At 48.4% G+C, this 21,559-nt stretch overlaps 1 protein-coding gene across 2 annotated transcripts in view; it reads right to left on the bottom strand.

Moving 5' to 3' along the window:
- The window catches only part of LOC134341731 (arginine-glutamic acid dipeptide repeats protein-like), a 69,719-nt gene that overhangs the window by 25,908 nt on the left and 22,252 nt on the right, over nucleotides 1-21,559 (bottom strand). For both annotated transcript variants that reach the window (XM_063039631.1, XM_063039632.1), the window contains exons 2-3: nucleotides 10,091-10,254; nucleotides 8,005-8,142 (exon numbers count right to left, since the gene is read on the bottom strand). In XM_063039631.1, coding sequence (XP_062895701.1) covers nucleotides 8,005-8,142; nucleotides 10,091-10,165 — 213 coding nt within the window. In that variant the 5' untranslated portion in view covers nucleotides 10,166-10,254. The remainder of the gene's footprint in view (nucleotides 1-8,004; nucleotides 8,143-10,090; nucleotides 10,255-21,559) is intronic.

The following is a 21,559-nucleotide window of genomic DNA, read 5'->3' as shown; positions in this document are numbered from 1 at the left end:
TTTACTGAGTTTGGAGTTGGACACAGCACCAAGCAGCTCGTGCTATAAGATGGACAGCTGGTGTTCGGCATGTCTGGATATATATATATATATACGCACAAGGTCAACTGGCTTTCTGGTAAACGCACTGTGAGGGGATCCAGGAGTGCCCCTATTAACTGTTTGAAGAGAGACAGAGAGAGACATTTATCACTGATGGTTTGTTTGGAAAACAGAGAGAGAGAGACGAAGATTAACGGTGGGACTGTCACTTTAAGGCACTGGAAGTAACTTTGGATTTTTACTGAGTTTGGAGTTGGACACAGCACCAAGCAGCTCGTGCTATAAGATGGACAGCTGGTGTTCGGCATGTCTGGATATATATATATATATACGCACAAGGTCAACTGGCTTTCTGGTAAACGCACTGTGAGGGGATCCAGGAGTGCCCCTATTAACTGTTTGAAGAGAGACAGAGAGAGACATTTATCACTGATGGTTTGTTTGGAAAACAGAGAGAGAGAGACGAAGATTAACGGTGGGACTGTCACTTTAAGGCACTGGAAGTAACTTTGGATTTTTACTGAGTTTGGAGTTGGACACAGCACCAAGCAGCTCGTGCTATAAGATGGACAGCTGGTGTTCGGCATGTCTGGATATATATATATATATACGCACAAGGTCAACTGGCTTTCTGGTAAACGCACTGTGAGGGGATCCAGGAGTGCCCCTATTAACTGTTTGAAGAGAGACAGAGAGAGACATTTATCACTGATGGTTTGTTTGGAAAACAGAGAGAGAGAGACGAAGATTAACGGTGGGACTGTCACTTTAAGGCACTGGAAGTAACTTTGGATTTTTACTGAGTTTGGAGTTGGACACAGCACCAAGCAGCTCGTGCTATAAGATGGACAGCTGGTGTTCGGCATGTCTGGATATATATATATATATACGCACAAGGTCAACTGGCTTTCTGGTAAACGCACTGTGAGGGGATCCAGGAGTGCCCCTATTAACTGTTTGAAGAGAGACAGAGAGAGACATTTATCACTGATGGTTTGTTTGGAAAACAGAGAGAGAGAGACGAAGATTAACGGTGGGACTGTCACTTTAAGGCACTGGAAGTAACTTTGGATTTTTACTGAGTTTGGAGTTGGACACAGCACCAAGCAGCTCGTGCTATAAGATGGACAGCTGGTGTTCGGCATGTCTGGATATATATATATATATACGCACAAGGTCAACTGGCTTTCTGGTAAACGCACTGTGAGGGGATCCAGGAGTGCCCCTATTAACTGTTTGAAGAGAGACAGAGAGAGACATTTATCACTGATGGTTTGTTTGGAAAACAGAGAGAGAGAGACGAAGATTAACGGTGGGACTGTCACTTTAAGGCACTGGAAGTAACTTTGGATTTTTACTGAGTTTGGAGTTGGACACAGCACCAAGCAGCTCGTGCTATAAGATGGACAGCTGGTGTTCGGCATGTCTGGATATATATATATATATATACGCACAAGGTCAACTGGCTTTCTGGTAAACGCACTGTGAGGGGATCCAGGAGTGCCCCTATTAACTGTTTGAAGAGAGACAGAGAGAGACATTTATCACTGATGGTTTGTTTGGAAAACAGAGAGAGAGAGACGAAGATTAACGGTGGGACTGTCACTTTAAGGCACTGGAAGTAACTTTGGATTTTTACTGAGTTTGGAGTTGGACACAGCACCAAGCAGCTCGTGCTATAAGATGGACAGCTGGTGTTCGGCATGTCTGGATATATATATATATATACGCACAAGGTCAACTGGCTTTCTGGTAAACGCACTGTGAGGGGATCCAGGAGTGCCCCTATTAACTGTTTGAAGAGAGACAGAGAGAGACATTTATCACTGATGGTTTGTTTGGAAAACAGAGAGAGAGAGACGAAGATTAACGGTGGGACTGTCACTTTAAGGCACTGGAAGTAACTTTGGATTTTTACTGAGTTTGGAGTTGGACACAGCACCAAGCAGCTCGTGCTATAAGATGGACAGCTGGTGTTCGGCATGTCTGGATATATATATATATATATACGCACAAGGTCAACTGGCTTTCTGGTAAACGCACTGTGAGGGGATCCAGGAGTGCCCCTATTAACTGTTTGAAGAGAGACAGAGAGAGACATTTATCACTGATGGTTTGTTTGGAAAACAGAGAGAGAGAGACGAAGATTAACGGTGGGACTGTCACTTTAAGGCACTGGAAGTAACTTTGGATTTTTACTGAGTTTGGAGTTGGACACAGCACCAAGCAGCTCGTGCTATAAGATGGACAGCTGGTGTTCGGCATGTCTGGATATATATATATATATACGCACAAGGTCAACTGGCTTTCTGGTAAACGCACTGTGAGGGGATCCAGGAGTGCCCCTATTAACTGTTTGAAGAGAGACAGAGAGAGACATTTATCACTGATGGTTTGTTTGGAAAACAGAGAGAGAGAGACGAAGATTAACGGTGGGACTGTCACTTTAAGGCACTGGAAGTAACTTTGGATTTTTACTGAGTTTGGAGTTGGACACAGCACCAAGCAGCTCGTGCTATAAGATGGACAGCTGGTGTTCGGCATGTCTGGATATATATATATATATACGCACAAGGTCAACTGGCTTTCTGGTAAACGCACTGTGAGGGGATCCAGGAGTGCCCCTATTAACTGTTTGAAGAGAGACAGAGAGAGACATTTATCACTGATGGTTTGTTTGGAAAACAGAGAGAGAGAGACGAAGATTAACGGTGGGACTGTCACTTTAAGGCACTGGAAGTAACTTTGGATTTTTACTGAGTTTGGAGTTGGACACAGCACCAAGCAGCTCGTGCTATAAGATGGACAGCTGGTGTTCGGCATGTCTGGATATATATATATATATACGCACAAGGTCAACTGGCTTTCTGGTAAACGCACTGTGAGGGGATCCAGGAGTGCCCCTATTAACTGTTTGAAGAGAGACAGAGAGAGACATTTATCACTGATGGTTTGTTTGGAAAACAGAGAGAGAGAGACGAAGATTAACGGTGGGACTGTCACTTTAAGGCACTGGAAGTAACTTTGGATTTTTACTGAGTTTGGAGTTGGACACAGCACCAAGCAGCTCGTGCTATAAGATGGACAGCTGGTGTTCGGCATGTCTGGATATATATATATATATACGCACAAGGTCAACTGGCTTTCTGGTAAACGCACTGTGAGGGGATCCAGGAGTGCCCCTATTAACTGTTTGAAGAGAGACAGAGAGAGACATTTATCACTGATGGTTTGTTTGGAAAACAGAGAGAGAGAGACGAAGATTAACGGTGGGACTGTCACTTTAAGGCACTGGAAGTAACTTTGGATTTTTACTGAGTTTGGAGTTGGACACAGCACCAAGCAGCTCGTGCTATAAGATGGACAGCTGGTGTTCGGCATGTCTGGATATATATATATATATACGCACAAGGTCAACTGGCTTTCTGGTAAACGCACTGTGAGGGGATCCAGGAGTGCCCCTATTAACTGTTTGAAGAGAGACAGAGAGAGACATTTATCACTGATGGTTTGTTTGGAAAACAGAGAGAGAGAGACGAAGATTAACGGTGGGACTGTCACTTTAAGGCACTGGAAGTAACTTTGGATTTTTACTGAGTTTGGAGTTGGACACAGCACCAAGCAGCTCGTGCTATAAGATGGACAGCTGGTGTTCGGCATGTCTGGATATATATATATATATACGCACAAGGTCAACTGGCTTTCTGGTAAACGCACTGTGAGGGGATCCAGGAGTGCCCCTATTAACTGTTTGAAGAGAGACAGAGAGAGACATTTATCACTGATGGTTTGTTTGGAAAACAGAGAGAGAGAGACGAAGATTAACGGTGGGACTGTCACTTTAAGGCACTGGAAGTAACTTTGGATTTTTACTGAGTTTGGAGTTGGACACAGCACCAAGCAGCTCGTGCTATAAGATGGACAGCTGGTGTTCGGCATGTCTGGATATATATATATATATACGCACAAGGTCAACTGGCTTTCTGGTAAACGCACTGTGAGGGGATCCAGGAGTGCCCCTATTAACTGTTTGAAGAGAGACAGAGAGAGACATTTATCACTGATGGTTTGTTTGGAAAACAGAGAGAGAGAGACGAAGATTAACGGTGGGACTGTCACTTTAAGGCACTGGAAGTAACTTTGGATTTTTACTGAGTTTGGAGTTGGACACAGCACCAAGCAGCTCGTGCTATAAGATGGACAGCTGGTGTTCGGCATGTCTGGATATATATATATATATACGCACAAGGTCAACTGGCTTTCTGGTAAACGCACTGTGAGGGGATCCAGGAGTGCCCCTATTAACTGTTTGAAGAGAGACAGAGAGAGACATTTATCACTGATGGTTTGTTTGGAAAACAGAGAGAGAGAGACGAAGATTAACGGTGGGACTGTCACTTTAAGGCACTGGAAGTAACTTTGGATTTTTACTGAGTTTGGAGTTGGACACAGCACCAAGCAGCTCGTGCTATAAGATGGACAGCTGGTGTTCGGCATGTCTGGATATATATATATATATACGCACAAGGTCAACTGGCTTTCTGGTAAACGCACTGTGAGGGGATCCAGGAGTGCCCCTATTAACTGTTTGAAGAGAGACAGAGAGAGACATTTATCACTGATGGTTTGTTTGGAAAACAGAGAGAGAGAGACGAAGATTAACGGTGGGACTGTCACTTTAAGGCACTGGAAGTAACTTTGGATTTTTACTGAGTTTGGAGTTGGACACAGCACCAAGCAGCTCGTGCTATAAGATGGACAGCTGGTGTTCGGCATGTCTGGATATATATATATATATACGCACAAGGTCAACTGGCTTTCTGGTAAACGCACTGTGAGGGGATCCAGGAGTGCCCCTATTAACTGTTTGAAGAGAGACAGAGAGAGACATTTATCACTGATGGTTTGTTTGGAAAACAGAGAGAGAGAGACGAAGATTAACGGTGGGACTGTCACTTTAAGGCACTGGAAGTAACTTTGGATTTTTACTGAGTTTGGAGTTGGACACAGCACCAAGCAGCTCGTGCTATAAGATGGACAGCTGGTGTTCGGCATGTCTGGATATATATATATATATATACGCACAAGGTCAACTGGCTTTCTGGTAAACGCACTGTGAGGGGATCCAGGAGTGCCCCTATTAACTGTTTGAAGAGAGACAGAGAGAGACATTTATCACTGATGGTTTGTTTGGAAAACAGAGAGAGAGAGACGAAGATTAACGGTGGGACTGTCACTTTAAGGCACTGGAAGTAACTTTGGATTTTTACTGAGTTTGGAGTTGGACACAGCACCGAGCAGCTCGTGAGTTGCTATGGTGACCGAAGGCAGGTTGGTGATGTTATTTCCCAGGACAGGTTGCCTCCTTGGGCACTTCTTCACCGACAAAGGAACGAGGGACTCATTGAATGACAGGTGATGCTCAGCCTGGTGAGATAAATGGGAGGTCAGATGATGCGGACCTCAGGACACAGGATCTGGACACTGAACGAGCATTGCTGTGGCCCGCAGAGAAAGCCGGTTTTCGGAGGACCGGTCTGGCGGATCGATTCCGAATTGCTATTCCCGTTTGAGGAGGAGGGGCTGACTGGTGGGGAGCTGTCTACGTGTCCACCCTCGCCTGGGTGATAGCTCCACCACAGGAAAACCGGATCCCCCTGGTTAAAGTCACAGTCGGTGACTTGTAAAGGATCTGGGAGGACGACGAGAAAATCGATGGCGTCAGCTCACCGGATCTCTCTCCATCACTGCTCAACTCAATACCACAAACTGAACTTTACTCATCATCGTAAGACTGTATCTTTTTACCCCTAGACTTAACGAAGCTTGGTTTTTTTCATACATATCTATTCCACACTTACTTTTATATATAATCATTGCTAACCTGTTTGATTTATCGACATTTATATTTACTGTACTGCGTAGTTATTAATAAATATTAATAGCTTATAGCAATACTGGACTCCAAAGTGCTTTCCATTTCTGCTGTTCCTTTAACCCGTTACGGGGTACGTAACAAGGGGAAGAACAGGGAAAGAGAGGGGGCAGGAATTGGAGGGAGAGGGGGAGAATTGGAGGGAGAGTTGATGGGGAGAATTGGAGGGAGGGAGGAGAACTGGAGAGAGAGGGGAGAATTGGTGATCGGACAGGGTATTGAAAGGGGTAGAATTGGTGAGAGGGGAGAGAGGACAGAACTGGGGAGAGAGAGAAAGAGAATTGGAGGGTGAGGGGAAGATTTGGAAGGGGAGATTTGGAGAGAAGGACGATAGAATTGGAGAACGAAGGGGAGAAATGGAGAGAGAGAGAGATGGGAGAATTGGAGAGATGAATGGGAAGAATTGAAGAGAGAGGGAGAATTGGAGAGAAGGCTGGGGAGAATTGGAGAGAGATGGGAGAACTGGAGAGAGAGACAGGAGAATTGAAGAGAAAGGGGGAGAATTGGAGAGCAGGGCAAATTGGAGAGAGGAGGATACAATTGGAGGGTGAGGGGTGAGTGGGAGGATTGGAAGGTGAGGGGAGAATTGGAGAGAGGTGGGAATATTTAAGAGAGAATGATGGGGAGAATTGGAGGGGGTGATGGGGAATTGGAGGGAGTGATGGGAGAACTGGACGGATGGATGGGGAAAATTGGAAAATGGGATGGGAGAATTGGAGAGAGAGATATGGTGAATTGGAGACAGGGATGGGAGAATTAGAGAGAGATGGGGGATTGGAGAGAGAGATGGGAGAATTAGAGAGAGATGGGAGAATTGGAGAGAGATGGAGAATTGGAGAGAGAGAGAAATGGAGAATCGAGAGAGATGGGAAAATCAAGGGAGAGATGGGAGAATGGGAGACAGATGGGAGAACTGGAGAGAGAGATGGGGAATTGGAGACAGGGATGGGGAATTGGAGACTGGGATGGGAGAATTGGAGACCGACCGGGATGGGGAAATGGAGACCGGAATGGGGAAATGGAGACAGGGATGGGGAATTGGAGACTGGGATGGGAGAATTGGAGACCGGGATGGGGAAATGGAGACCGGAATGGGGAAATGGAGACAGGGATAGGGAATTGGAGACTGGGATGGGAGAATTGGAGACCAGGATGGGGAAATGGAGACAGGGATGGGAGAATTAGAGAGAGATAGGGGATTGGAGAGAGATGGGGGATTGGAGAGAGGTGGGGAGAATGGGAGAGGGGAAAGGAGTGTGAGGGGAAGAAATGGAGGGTGAAGGGGAGAATTGGGGGAGAGAAGAAGAATTGGAGAGAGAGGGGGAAACTGGAGGATGAAGGGGAGAATTGTAGAGAGGGACGGCAGAATTGGTGACAGGAGGAAAATTGTTGAGGGAGAATTGGAGAGAGTGATGAGAGGATTGGAGAGAGGGATGGGCAGAATTGGGGAGAGAGAGAGAGACAGGAGAATTGGAAAGAGAGGGGAATTGAAGAGAGAGAGAGGAAGGACTGGAGATAGCGGTGGTTATTGGAGAAGGGGGAGAAATTGGGATGAGGGGGAGAATTAGAGGGTAAGGGGGTGAACTGGAGGTTGGGGGGAGAAATGGAGGGTGAGATTGAGAACTGGCGGGTGAGGGAGACAATTGGAGAGAAGGATGGGGAAAATTGGAGGGAGAGATGAGACAATTGGAGAGAGAGAGGGAACGAAACGGAGGGGATGGGGAGAATTGGTGGGTGAGGGGGAGAACTGGAGAGAGGGACGGAGAGAATTGGAGAGAGGGATTGGGAAAATTGGAGAAAGAGAGAGGGAGAATTGGAGAGAGGGACGGGGGAATTGGAGAGAGAGATGGGAGAATTGGAGGGTGAGGGGAAGAAATGGAGGGTGAGGGAAATGGAGGGTGAGGGAAATGGAGGGTGAGGGGAGAAATGCAGGGTGAGGGGAGAACTGGAGGGTGAGGGAAGAACTGGAGGACGAGGGTGAGAATTGGGAGTGAGGAGGAGAACTTAGGCAGCCACACAACACTGACCTTGAGGGGGAAGAGCGTGCAACTGTTGCTGTCGGCCCCCGGTGACGAACCCCCAAAAGGGAAGGGCCCCTCGGGAGCGTGAGGAGAGTTTGGACTCTCCAAAGAAACTCTCCGTCGTGTTGCTCGGTGACCGGGCACCTGGGGCGGTGGGGAGAGGATAAAATGAGTTATGTAAACTTCTCCGCCAGAGGGAGATTCACTCTGTATGTCTGACCCCGGGAGTGTGTGATGGGACGGTGTGGAGGGAGATTCACTCTCTGTGTCTGACCCCGGGAGTGTGTGATGGGACGCTGTGGAGGGAGATTCACTCTGTGTGTCTGACCCCGGGAGTGTGTGAATGGGACGGTGCGGAGGGAGATTCACTCTGTGTGTCTGACCCCGGGAGTGTGTGATGGGACGGTGTGGAGGGAGATTCACTCTGTGTGTCTGACCCCGGGAGTGTGTGATGGGACGGTGTGGAGGGAGATTCACTCTGTGTGTCTGACCCCGGGAGTGTGTGATGGGACGGTGTGGAGGGAGATTCACTCTGTGTGTCTGACCCCGGGAGTGTGTGATGGGACGGTGTGGAGGGAGATTCACTCTGTGTCTGACCCCGGGAGTGTGTGAATGGGACGGTGCGGAGGGAGATTCATTCTGTGTGTCTGACCCCGGGAGTGTGTGATGGGACGGTGTGGAGGGAGATTCACTCTGTGTGTCTGACCCCGGGAGTGTGTGATGGGACGGTGTGGAGGGAGATTCACTCTGTGTGTCTGACCCCGGGAGTGTGTGATGGGACGGTGCGGAGGGAGATTCACTCTGTGTCTGACCCCGGGAGTGTGTGATGGGACGGTGTGGAGGGAGATTCACTCTGTGTGTCTGACCCCGGGGGGTGTGAGTGACGGGACGGTGCGGAGGGAGATTCACTCTGTGACTGACCCCGGGAGTGTGTGATGGGACGGTGCGGAGGGAGATTCACTCTGTGTGTCTGACCCCGGGGGTGTGAGTGACGGGACGGTGCGGAGGGAGATTCACTCTGTGTGTCTGACCCCGGGAGTGTGTGATGGGACGGTGTGGAGGGAGATTCACTCTGTGTGTCTGACCCCGGGAGTGTGTGATGGGACGGTGCGGAGGGAGATTCACTCTGTGTGTCTGACCCCGGGAGTGTGTGATGGGACGGTGTGGAGGGAGATTCACTCTGTGTCTGACCCCGGGAGTGTGTGATGGGACGGTGTGGAGGGAGATTCACTCTGTGTGTCTGACCCCGGGGGTGTGAGTGACGGGACGGTGCGGAGGGAGATTCACTCTGTGACTGACCCCGGGAGTGTGTGATGGGACGATGTGGAGGGAGATTCACTCTGTGTCTGACCCCGGGAGTGTGTGATGGGACGGTGTGGAGGGAGATTCACTCTGTGTGTCTGACCCCGGGAGTGTGTGATGGGACGGTGTGGAGGGAGATTCACTCTGTGTCTGACCCCGGGAGTGTGTGATGGGACGGTGCGGAGGGAGATTCACTCTGTGTGTCTGACCCCGGGAGTGTGTGATGGGACGATGTGGAGGGAGATTCACTCTGTGACTGACCCCGGGAGTGTGTGATGGGACGGTGCGGAGGGAGATTCACTCTGTGTGTCTTACCCCGGGAGTGTGTGATGGGACGGTGCGGAGGGAGATTCACTCTGTGTCTGACCCCGGGAGTGTGTGATGGGACGATGTGGAGGGAGATTCACTCTGTGTCTGACCCCGGGAGTGTGTGATGGGACGGTGTGGAGGGAGTTTCACTCTGTGTCTGACCCCGGGAGTGTGTGATGGGACGGTGTGGAGGGAGATTCACTCTGTGTCTGACCCTATGAGTGTGTGATGGGACGGTGCGGAGGGAGATTCACTCTGTGTGTCTGACCCCGGGAGTGTGTGATGGGACGGTGTGGAGGGAGATTCACTCTGTGACTGACCCCGGGAGTGTGTGATGGGACGGTGCGGAGGGAGCGCCACCTAGTGTCTGACCCCGGGAGTGTGTGATGGGATGGTGCGGAGGGAGCGCCACCTAGTGTCTGGCCCCGGGAGTGTCCCTGTCCTGAACTTTTGCCGTCCCAGCATTGCCGGGGGAACTCACCGAATCCTTCTTCCTGTCCTTGCTGCTCTCCGCCGGAATGGGCCCCACCTGCATGGCGTGGAGCGCGTTGTGCATGTGCCCCCACCCCTGGTGCCCGTCTTCCGGCTTCGCTGCCTGCCTTGGTCTCGCCCCTTCAGGTCACCCAGGAGCGGGTGAAGGCTCGCCTGTCGGGAGAGAGCGACCCGCGTCAGGCGTGCCGAGGTTCCCGCGATCTTCCCTCTTCCGGGTGAGCGCGCGTTACCCTGCAGATCGTCAACGCTGAGGCCACTGCTGAGGGAGAGGGTCCCGGCCAGGCAGGAGAAATCCCGCGCGTCCCAATTTTCACCAACACGCCGCAGTCGCCCCGACCTTGCCCCACCCCGAGGCACTGCGCAGCGTTCTGATCGGAGCGAGGAAAGCGCGGGGCAGGCGGCTCTCTCCGGATCGGCACGTCTCCCGGTTCCCAGAGCGCCGGACGCGGGTCGGGATCGGTTGTGGTCAATGTCCGGCTGGAATCCAACGGGGTGCGGGGTGGGCGGGGGGGGGGCGTGCCGATTTGTCGATTAACCTCGGAGTGGAAATCCGTTCCCCCCCGCCCACCCCTACCCACCTGGTCCCTGCCTCCCGTCGACTCCCACCCCCCCGCCGTTTCCTCCCGTTCGTCGAAGCTTCAAAGTCAGTCCTCTGTCGAAGTACTCATATGTTACTGCACAGAACGGATTTCAGCTCATCGGGTCACATCCAGGGCACGGCATTTTGACCCAATTAGGGGGCTGTCCCAATTAAGGGGCTGTCCCAGTTAAGGGGCTGTCCCATTTTAGGGACTGTCCCACTCAGTCGAAGTTTCACGGAAAGAGTTAGAAAGGTATAAACAAAGGCAAACTGATCAACCGGTTGTGCATTTGAATGAAAGACAGAAGAAATGAAAACTCTGCCAATACTGCTGCAGTCCTCTGAAACTTCGTGTTCGCTCCTCATAGTTTTCGACAGAGGAACTCACCCAGAGAAAGCTGCCCGGTTCTTTTGATTGACTGCGAATGTCGGACGGTTTTCAGACAATGCTGTCAACGATTGCATCCTCCAAGTCTTCAACATAGAAAAAACTACAGCACAATACAGGCCCTTCGGCCCACAAAGTTGTGCCGAACCTTAGAAATTACTAGGGTTACCCGTAGCCCTCTATTTTTCTAAGCTCCATGTACCTATCCAAAAGTCTCTTAAAAGACCCCATCGTATCCGTCTCCGCCACCGTCGCCGGCAGCCCATTCCACACACTCACCACTCTCTGAGTAAAAAACTTACCCCCTGACATCTCCTCTGTACCTACTCCCCAGCACCTTAAACCTGTGTCCTCTTGTGACAACCATTTCACCCCTGGGAAAAAGCCTCTGACTATCCACACGATCAATGCCTCTCATCATCTTATACACCTCCATCAGGTCACCTCTCGTCCTCCGCCGCTCCAGGGAGAAAAGGCCGAGTTCACTCGACCTGTTTTCATAAGGCACGCTCTCCAATCCGGGAAACATCCTTGTCAATCTCCTCTGCACCCTTTCCATGGCTTCCACGTCCTTCCTGTAGTGAGGCGACCAGAACTGAGCACAGTACTCGGAAGTGAGGTCTGACCAGGGTAATTAGAATGGGCCCCTTTCGTTTCGTTATTCTTCACTAACACTTTAGTTAAGATTCACGAATGCGATGGCTTTAATCCCATACAGTGCACTGGTTTGTTATTTTGCGGCACTAATTTGTAACAGGGTGGCAGATCGCACAGCACCCACCACACAATCAGGGGTTTCGGACCACGGGTTTGACGGGGTCGGAGAGTGTCTTCCCTAGACATAGAAACATAGAAACATAGAAAATAGGTGCAGGAGTAGGCCATTCGGCCCTTCGAGCCTGCACCGCCATTTATTATGATCATGGCTGATCATCCAACTCAGAACCCCGCTCCAGCCTTCCCTCCATACCCCTGACCCCCGTAGCCACAAGGGCCATATCTAACTCCCTTGAACTGGCCTCAACTGTTTCCTGTGGCAGAGAATTCCACAGATTCACCACTCTCTGTGCGAAGAAGTTTTTCCTAATCTCGGTCCTAAAAGGCTTCCCCTCTATCCTCAAACTGTGACCCCTTGTTCTGGACTTCCCCAACATCGGGAACAATCTTCCTGCATCTAGCCTGTCCAATCCCTTTAGGATCTTATACGTTTCAATCAGATCCCCCCTCAATCTTCTAAATTCCAACGAGTACAAGCCCAGTTCATCCAGTCTTTCTTCATATGAAAGTCCTGCCATCCCAGGAATCAATCTGGTGAACCTTCTTTGTACTCCCTCTATGGCAAAGATGTCTTTCCTCAGATTAGGGGACCAAAACTGCACACAATACTCCAGGTGTGGTCTCAGCAAGGCCTTGTACAACTGCAGTAGTACCTCTCTGCTCCTGTACTCGAATCCTCTCGCTATAAATGCCAGCATACCATTCGCCTTTTTCACCGCCTGCTGTACCTGCATGCCCACTTTCAATGACTGGTGTATAATGACACCCAGGTCTCGTTGCACCTCCCCTTTTCCTAATCGGCCACCGTTCAGATAATAATCTGTTTTCCTATTTTTGCCACCAAAGTGGATAACCTCACATTTATCCACATTAAACTGCATCTGCCATGAATTTGCCCACTCACCCAACCTATCCAAGTCACCCTGCATCCTCTTAGCATCCTCCTCACAGCTAACACTGCCGCCCAGCTTCGTCCACAACCAGGGGGTTTCACAAGCCTCGAGAGCAAGGACAGAAACCACCTTTCATTTGAAAGCAAACTCCGTGTGATCTTATCTCAAGTTCGACCCCAGAATTGAGTGTTTGTGCGGTTACAAAAAACAAACATAGGTCTGACTTTTGAGCATGATCGGGTCACTCAATAAGAAGTTTGTTTCCCCCCCCCAAAAGTCTTGTATAAAATTACATCTTAGGCTCTATGTTCATTCACGTTGCTTTGGGTTAGGGCTTTTAGTGACTCCAGTGTTCAACATTGCAAATAAATTTTCATGCTGTAAATAGCATTAATCAAAGTCAACTTACAACCTGTATTCAAATTAAATCTACCGGCCTACCTTCAGAGAAAAGTTTTTTAAACCTCCCACCCTCCCCAGTTCCTCTTCCCCCCCTCATTCCTTCTCTCTCTCTCTCTCCCCCCTCTCTTTTTTTTTATCGTCGTCCCTCTTTCTCTCACCCACTCCGACACCTCTCGCCCTCTCTTTCTCTCGCTCCCTCGCTCACGACCCACTCCCTCCCTCCCCTGCCTCTCTCCTACCTCGTCCACTCACCGTTCCCTTTTCCCTCGCTCTCTCCCGCTCGATCACTCCACCCCTCCTTCTCACTCTCAGTCGCCGTCTCTCTCTCTCTCTCTCTCTCTCTCTCCGTCATCTTTAGTAACAGACTGGGACAACTTCACTGCTCCAAAGAGCGTTATAGAAACGTAGAAAACCTACAGCACAATTCAGGCCCTTCGGCCCACAAAGCTGTGCTGAACATGTCCCTGCCTTTCAACCACCTAAACATTACCCATAGCCCTCTATTTTTCTAAGCTCCATGTACCTATCCAAAAGTCTCTTAAAAGACCCCATCGTATCCACCTCCACCACCGTTACCGGCAGCCAATTCCACCCACTCACCACTCTCTGAGTAAAAAAACTTACCCCCTGACGTCTCCTCTGTACCTACTCCCCAGCACCTTAAAACTGTTAGCCACAAGGTTGTGATTGTGGGAGATTTTAATTTTCCGCACATAGACTGGGAAGCCCATTCTGTAAAAGGGCTGGATGGTTTGGAGTTTGTAAAATGTGTACAGGATAGTTTTTTTGCAGCAATACATAGGGGTACCAACTAGAGAAGGGGCAATGTTGGATCTCCTGTTAGGGAATGAGATAGGGCAGGTGACGGAGGTACGTGTTGGGGAGAACTTCGGGTCCAGTGATCACACTGCCATTAGTTTCAATATAATTATGGAGGAGGATAGGACTGGACCCAGGGTTGAGATTTTTGATTGGAGAAAGACTAACATTGAGGAGAGGCGAAAGGATTTAGAAGGAGTGGATTAGGACAATTTGTTTTATGGGAAGAACAGAATAGAGAAATGGAGGTCTTTTAAAGGTGAGATTTTGAGAGTACAGAATCTTTATGTTCCTGTTAGGTTGAAAGGAAAGGTTAAAAGTTTGAGAGAGCCATGGTTTTCAAGGGATATTGGAAAGTTGGTTCAGGAAAAGAGAGATACCTACAATAAATATAGGCAGAATGGAGTAACTGAGGTGCTTGAGGAATATAAAGAATATAAAAAAAATCTTGAGAAAGAAATTAGAAAAGCTAAAAGAAGATACAAGGTTGCTTTGGCAAGTAAGGTGAAAATAAATCCCAAGGGTTTCTACCACTATATTAATAGCAAAAGGATAGTGAGGGATAAAATTGGTCCCTTAGAGAATCATGTGTGGAGCCAAAAGAAATGGGGGAATTTCTGAACAATTTATTTTCTTCGGTATTCACTAAGAAGGATATTGAATTGTGTAAGATAAGGGAAACAGGTAGGGAAATTATGGAAACTATGATGATTAAAGAAGAGGAAGTACTGGAGCTTTTAAGGAATATAAAAGTGGATAAGTCTCCGGGTCCAGACAGGATATTCCCTGGGACCTTGACAGAAGCTAGTGTGGAAATGGCAGGGGCTCTGACAGAAATATTTCAAATGTCATTAGAAATGGGGATGGTGTCCGAGGATTGGCGTATTGCTCGTGTTGTTCCATTGTTTAAATAGGTTCTAAGAGTAAACCTAGCAATTATTGGCCTGTGAGTTTGACGTCAGTGGTGGGTAAATTGATGGAAAGTACTCTAAGAGATGGTATATATAATTATCTGGATAGACAGGGTCTGATTAGGAACAGTCACATGGATTTGTGCGTGGAAGGTCATGTTTGACAAAACTTATTGAATTTTTTGAAGAGGTTACTAGGAAAGTTGACGAGGGTAAAGTGGTGGATGTTGTCTATCTGGACTTCAGTAAGGCCTTTGACACAGTTAGAACCATAGAACCATAGAAACTACAGCACAGAAACAGGTCTTTTGGCCCTTCTTGGCTGTGCCGAACCATTTTCTGCCTAGTCCCACTGACCTGCACACAGACCATATCCCTCCATACACCTCCCATCCATGTATCTGTCCAACTTATCCTTAAATGTTAAAAAAGAACCCACATTTACCACCTCGTCTGGCAGCTCATTCCACACTCCCACCACTCTCTGTATGAAGAAGCCCCCGCTAATGTTCCCTTTAAACTTTTCCCCCCTCACCCTTAACCTATGTCCTCTGGTTCTTTTCTCCCCTTGCCTCAGTGGAAAAAGCCTGCTTGCATTCACTCTATCTATACCCATCATAATTTTATATACCTCTATCAAACCTCCCCTCATTCTTCTACGCTCCAGGGAATAAAGTCCTAACCTATTCAACCTTTCTCTGTAACTGAGTTTCTCAAGTCCCGGCAACATCCTTGTAAAGCTTCTCTGCACTCTTTCAACCTTATTTATATCCTTCCTGTAATTTGGTGACCAAAACTGAACACAATACTCCAGATTCGGCCTCACCAATGCCTTATACAACCTCATCATAACATTCCAGCTCTTGTATTCAATACTTTGATTAATAAAGGCCAATGTACCAAAAGCTCTCTTTACGACCCTATCTACCTGTGATGAAACTTTTAGGGAATTTTGTATCTGTATTCCCAGATCCCTCTGTTCCACTGCACTCCTCAGTGCCTTACCATTAACCCTGTATGTTTTACGTTGGTTTGTCCTTCCAACGTGCAATACCTCACACTTGTCAGTATTAAACTCCATCTGCCATTTTTCAGCCCATTTTTCCAGCTGGTCCAAGTCCCTCTGCAGGCTCTGAAAACCTTCCTCACTGTCTACTACACCTCCAATCTTCGTATCATCAGCAAACTTGCTGATCCAATTTACCACATTATCATCCAGATCATTGATATAGATGACAAATAACAATGGACCCAGCACTGAACCCTGTGGCACACCACTAGTCACAGGCCTCCACTCGGAGAAGCAATTCTCTACTAGGTTAGGAAGGTTCAATTGTTAGGTATTAATATTGAAGTAGTAAAATGGATTCAACAGTGGCTGGATGGGAGACGCCAGAGTGTAGTGGTGGATAACTGTGTGTCAGATTGGAGGCCGGTGACTAGTGGTGTGCCTCAGGGATCTGTACTGGGTCCAACGTTATTTGTCATATACATTCATGATCTAGATGATGGGGTGGTAAACTGGATGAGTAAGTATGCAGATGATACTAAGATAGGTGGCGTTGTGGATAATGAAGTAGGTTTTCAAAGCTTGCAGAGAGATTTAGGCCAGTTGGAACAGTGGGCTGAAAGATGGCAGATGGAGTTTAATGCTGATAAACGTGAGGTGCTACATTTTGGTAGGACTAATCAAAATAGGACATACATGGTAAATGGTAAGGCATTGATGAATGTGGTAGAACAGAGGGATCTAGGAATAATGGTGCATAGTTCCCTGAAGGTGGAATCTCATGTGGATAGGGTGGTGAAGAAAGCTTTTGGTATGCTGGCCTTTATAAATCAGAGTATTGAGTATAGGAGTTGGGATGTAATGTTAAAATTGTACAAGGCATTGGTGAGTCCAAATTTGGAGTATTGTGTACAGTTTTGGTCACCAAATTATAGGAAAGATGTCAACAAAATAGAGAGAGTACAGAGAAGATTTGCTAGAACGTTACCTGGGTTTCATCTCCTAAGTTACAGAGAAAGGTTGAACAAGTTGGGTCTTTATTCTTTGGAGCGTAGAAGGTTGAGGGGGGACTTGATAGAGGTATTTAAAATTATGAGAGGGATAGATAGAGTTGATGTGGATAGGCTTTTTCCATTGAGGGTGGGGGGATTTAAACAAGAGGACAGAGTTGAGAGTTAAAGGGCAAAAGTTTAGGGGTAACATGAGGGGGAACTTCTTTACTCAGAGAGTGGTAGCTGTGTGGAACGAGAAGTGGTCGAGGCAGGTTCGATGTTGTCATTTAAAGTTAAATTGGATCGATATATGGACAGGAGAGGAATGGAGGGTTATGGGCTGAGTGCAGGTCGGTGGGACTAGGTGAGAGTAAGAGTTCGACACGGACTAGAAGGGCCGAGATGGCCTGTTTCCGTGCTGTAATTGTTATATGGTTTGACGGGGTCGGAGAGCGTCTTCCCGAGACGTCCGCAACCAGGGGGTTTCACAAGCCTCGAGAGCAAGGACAGAAACCACCTTTCATTTGAAAGCAAACTCCGTGCGATCTTATCTCAAGTTCGACCCCAGAATTGAGTGTTTGTGCGGTTACAAAAAACAAACATAGGTCTGACTTTTGAGCATGATCGGGTCACTCAATAAGAAGTTTGTTTCCCCCCCCAAAAGTCTTGTATAAAATTACATCTTAGGCTCTATGTTCATTCACGTGGCTTTGGGTTAGGGCTTTTAGTGACTCCAGTGTTCAACACTGCAAATAAATTTTCATGTTGCAAATAGCATTAATCAAAGTCAATTTACAACCTGTATTCGAATTAAATCTACCGGCCTACCTTTGGAAAATAAAATGTGGATGTGAGCGAGGTCCTCAATGAATACTTCTCTTCGGTATTCACCAATGAGAGGGAACTTGATGATGGTGAGGACAATATGAGTGAGGTTGATGTTCTGGAGCGTGTTGATATTAAGGGAGAGGAGGTGTTGGAGTTGTTAAAATACATTAGGACAGATAAGTCTCCGGGGCCTAACGGAATATTCCCCAGGCTGCTCCACGAGGCGAGAGAAGAGATTGCTGAGCCTCTGGCTGGGATCTTTATGTCCTCGTTGTCCACGGGAATGGTACCGGAGGATTGGAGGGAGGCGAATGTTGTTCCCTTGTTCAAAAAAGGTAGTAGGGATAGTCTGGGTAATTATAGACCAGTGAGCCTTACGGCTGTGGTGGGAAAGCTGTTGGAAAAGATTCTTAGAGATAGGAGCTATAGGCATTTAGAGAATCATGGTCTGATCAGGGACAGTCAGCATGGCTTTGTGAAGGGCAGATCGTGTCTAACAAGCCTGACAAAGTTCTTTGAGGAGGTGACCAGGCATATAGATGAGGGTAGTGCAGTGGATGTGATCTACATGGATTTTAGTAAGGCATTTGACAAGGTTCCACACGGTAGGCTTATTCAGAAAGTTAGAAGGCATGGGATCCAGGGAAGTTTGGCCAGGTGGATTCAGAATTGGCTTGCCTGCAGAAGGCAGAGGGTGATGGTGGAAGGAGTACATTCAGTTTGGAGGAATGTGAGTAATGGTGTCCCACAAGGATCTGTTCTGGGACCTCTACTTTTTGTGATTTTTATTAACAACCTGGATGTGGGGGTAGAAGGGTGGGTTGGCAAGTTTGCAGACGACACAAAGGTTGGTGGTGTTGTAGATAGTGTAGAGCATTGTCAAAGATTGCAGAGAGACATTGATAGGATGCAGAAGTGGGCTGAGAAGTGGCAGATGGAGTCCAACCCGGAGAAGTGTGAGGTGGTACACTTTGGAAGGACAAACTCCAAGGCAGAGTACAAAGTAAATGGCAGGATACTTGGTAGTGTGGAGGAGCAGAGGGATCTCAGGGTACATGTCCACAGATCCCTGAAAGTTGCCTCACGGGTGGATAGGGTAGTTAAGAAAGCTTATGGGGTGTTAGCTTTCATAAGTCGAGGGACAGAGTTTAAGAGTCGCGATGAAATGATGCAGCTCTATAAATCTCTGGGTAGGCCACACTTGGAGTATTGTGTCCAGTTCTGGTCACCTCACTACAGGAAGGATGTGGAAGCATTGGAAAGGGTACAGAGGAGATTTACCAGGATGCTGCCTGGTTTAGAGAGTAGGCATTATAATCAGAGATTAAGGGAGCTAGGGCTTTACTGTTTGGAGAGAAGGAGGATGAGAGGAGACATGATAGAGGTGTACAAGATAATAAGAGGAATAGATAGAGTGGATAGCCAGCGCCTCTTCCCCGGGGCACCACTGCTCAATACAAGAGGACATGGCTTTAAGGTAAGGGGTGGGAAGTTCAGGGGGGATATTAGAGGAAGGGTTTTTACTCAGAGTGGTTGGTGCGTGGAATGCACTGCCTGAGTCAGTGGTGGAGGCAGATACACTCGTGAAGTTTAAGAGACTACTAGACTGGTATATGGAGGAATTTAAGGTGGGGGCTTATATGGGAGGCAGGGTTTGAGGGACGGCACAACATTGTGGGCCGAAGGGCCTGTACTGTGCTGTACTGTTCTATGTTCTATCGTATCTGCTTCTACCACCGTTCCTGGCAGCCCATTCCACACACTCACCACTCTCTGAGTAAAAAACTTACCCCTGACATCTCCTCTGTACCTACTCCCCAGCACCTTAAACCTGTGTCCTCTTGTGATAACCATTTCAGCCCTGGGAAAGAGCCTCTGACTATCCGCACGATCAATTCCTCTCATCATCTTATACACCTCTATCAGGTCACCTCTCGCCCTCCGTCGCTCCAAGGAGAAAAGGCCAAGTTCACTCAACCTATTCTCGTAAGGCACGCTCCCCAATCCAGGCAACACCCTTGTCAATCTCCTCTGCACTCTCAATCGCATCCACATCCTTCCTGACCAGAACTGAGCATGGTGCTCCAAGTGGGGTCTGACCAGGGTCCTATACAGCTGCAACATTATCTCTCGGCTCTTGAACTCAATCCCACGATTGATGGAGGCCAACACACCGTACGGCTTCTTAACACTGTCAACCTGTGTAGCAGCTTTGAGTGTCCTATGGACTCGGACCCCAAGATCCCTCTGATCCTCCACACTGCCAAGAGTCTCACCATTAATACTATATTCAACCATCATATTTGACCAACCAAAATGAACCATTTCACACAACTCCCTTGTCCATTCGTCCCCCCCATCCCTCCCCACTGATCTCCCTCCTGGCACTTATCCGTGTAAGTGGAACAAGTGCTACACATGCCCTTACACTTCCTCCCTTACCACCATTCAGGGCCCCAAACAGTCCTTCCAGGTGAGGCATCACTTCACCTGTGAGTCGACTGGGGTGATATACTGCGTCCGGTGCTCCCGATGTGGCCTTTTATATATTGGTGAGACCCGACGCAGACTGGGAGACCGCTTTGCTGAACATCTACGCTCTGTCCGCCAGAGAAAGCAGGATCTCCCAGTGGCCACACATTTTAATTCCACATCCCATTCCCATTCTGACATGTCTATCCACGGCCTCCTCTACTGTAAAGATGAAGCCACACTCAGGTTGGAGGAACAACACCTTATATTCCGTCTGGGTAGCCTCCAACCTGATGGCATGAACATTGACTTCTCTAACTTCCGCTAATGCCCCACCTCCCCCTCGTACCCCATCTGTTACTCATTTTTATGCACACATTCTTTCTCTCACTCTCCTTTTTCTCCCTCTGTCCCTCTGAATATACCTCTTGCCCATCCTCTGGGTCACCCCCCCCCCGTCTTTCTTCCCGGACCTCCTGTCCCATGATCCTCTCGTATCCCCTTTTGCCTATCACCTGTCCAGCTCTCGGCTCTATCCCTCGCCCTCCTGTCTTCTCCTATCATTTTGCATCTCCCCCTCCCCCTCCAGCTTTCAAATCCCTTACTCACTCTTCCTTCAGTTAGTCCTGACGAAGGGTCTCGGCCCGAAACGTCGACTGTACCTCTTCCTAGAGATGCTGCCTGACCTGCTGCGTTCACCAGCAACTTTGATATGTGTTGCTTGAATTTCCATCATCTGCAGAATTCCTGTTGTTTACATTTCACACCTGTCTGGGTTGAACCCCATCTGCCACTTCTCAGCCCAGTTTTGCATCCTATCAATATCCCACTGTAACCTTTGACAGGCCTCCACACTATCCACAACACCCCCAACCTTTGTGTCATCAGCAAACTTACTAACCCACCCCACCACTTCCTCATCCAGGGCATTTATAAAAAATCACGAGGAGTAGGGGTCCCAGAACAGATCCCTGAGGCACACCACTGGTCACCGGCCTCCATGCGGAATATGACCCGTCTACAACCACTCTTTGCCTCCCGTGGGCAAGCCAGTTCTGGATCCACAAAGCAAGGCCTCCTAACTCTCTGCACGAGCCTGCCTCTGCGACTGGATTCTCGGCTCCCTCGCCGGGAGAGCACGCTCGGTGCGGATCGAAAAGAAAGACGTCCCCCACACCCCCCAACAGCCTTCAATTGGGCGCATTCTTCGACACCCGTCCCACGCTCACCTCCACCGACCTCCCTTTTCCCCATAACCCTTGATTCCTCTCCTCTGCAAAAAAAAAAATCCATCCACCCTTGCCTTAAATATATTTACTGAGGTAGCCTCCACCGCTTCACGGGGCAGAGAATTGCACAGATTCCCCACCCTCTGGGGAAGAGCAGT

This window comes from Mobula hypostoma, unplaced genomic scaffold, assembly GCF_963921235.1.
Source record: "Mobula hypostoma unplaced genomic scaffold, sMobHyp1.1 scaffold_141, whole genome shotgun sequence".
NCBI classification, from domain to species: Eukaryota; Metazoa; Chordata; class Chondrichthyes; order Myliobatiformes; family Myliobatidae; genus Mobula; species Mobula hypostoma.
This window is presented reverse-complemented; position numbering and strand designations above follow the sequence as displayed.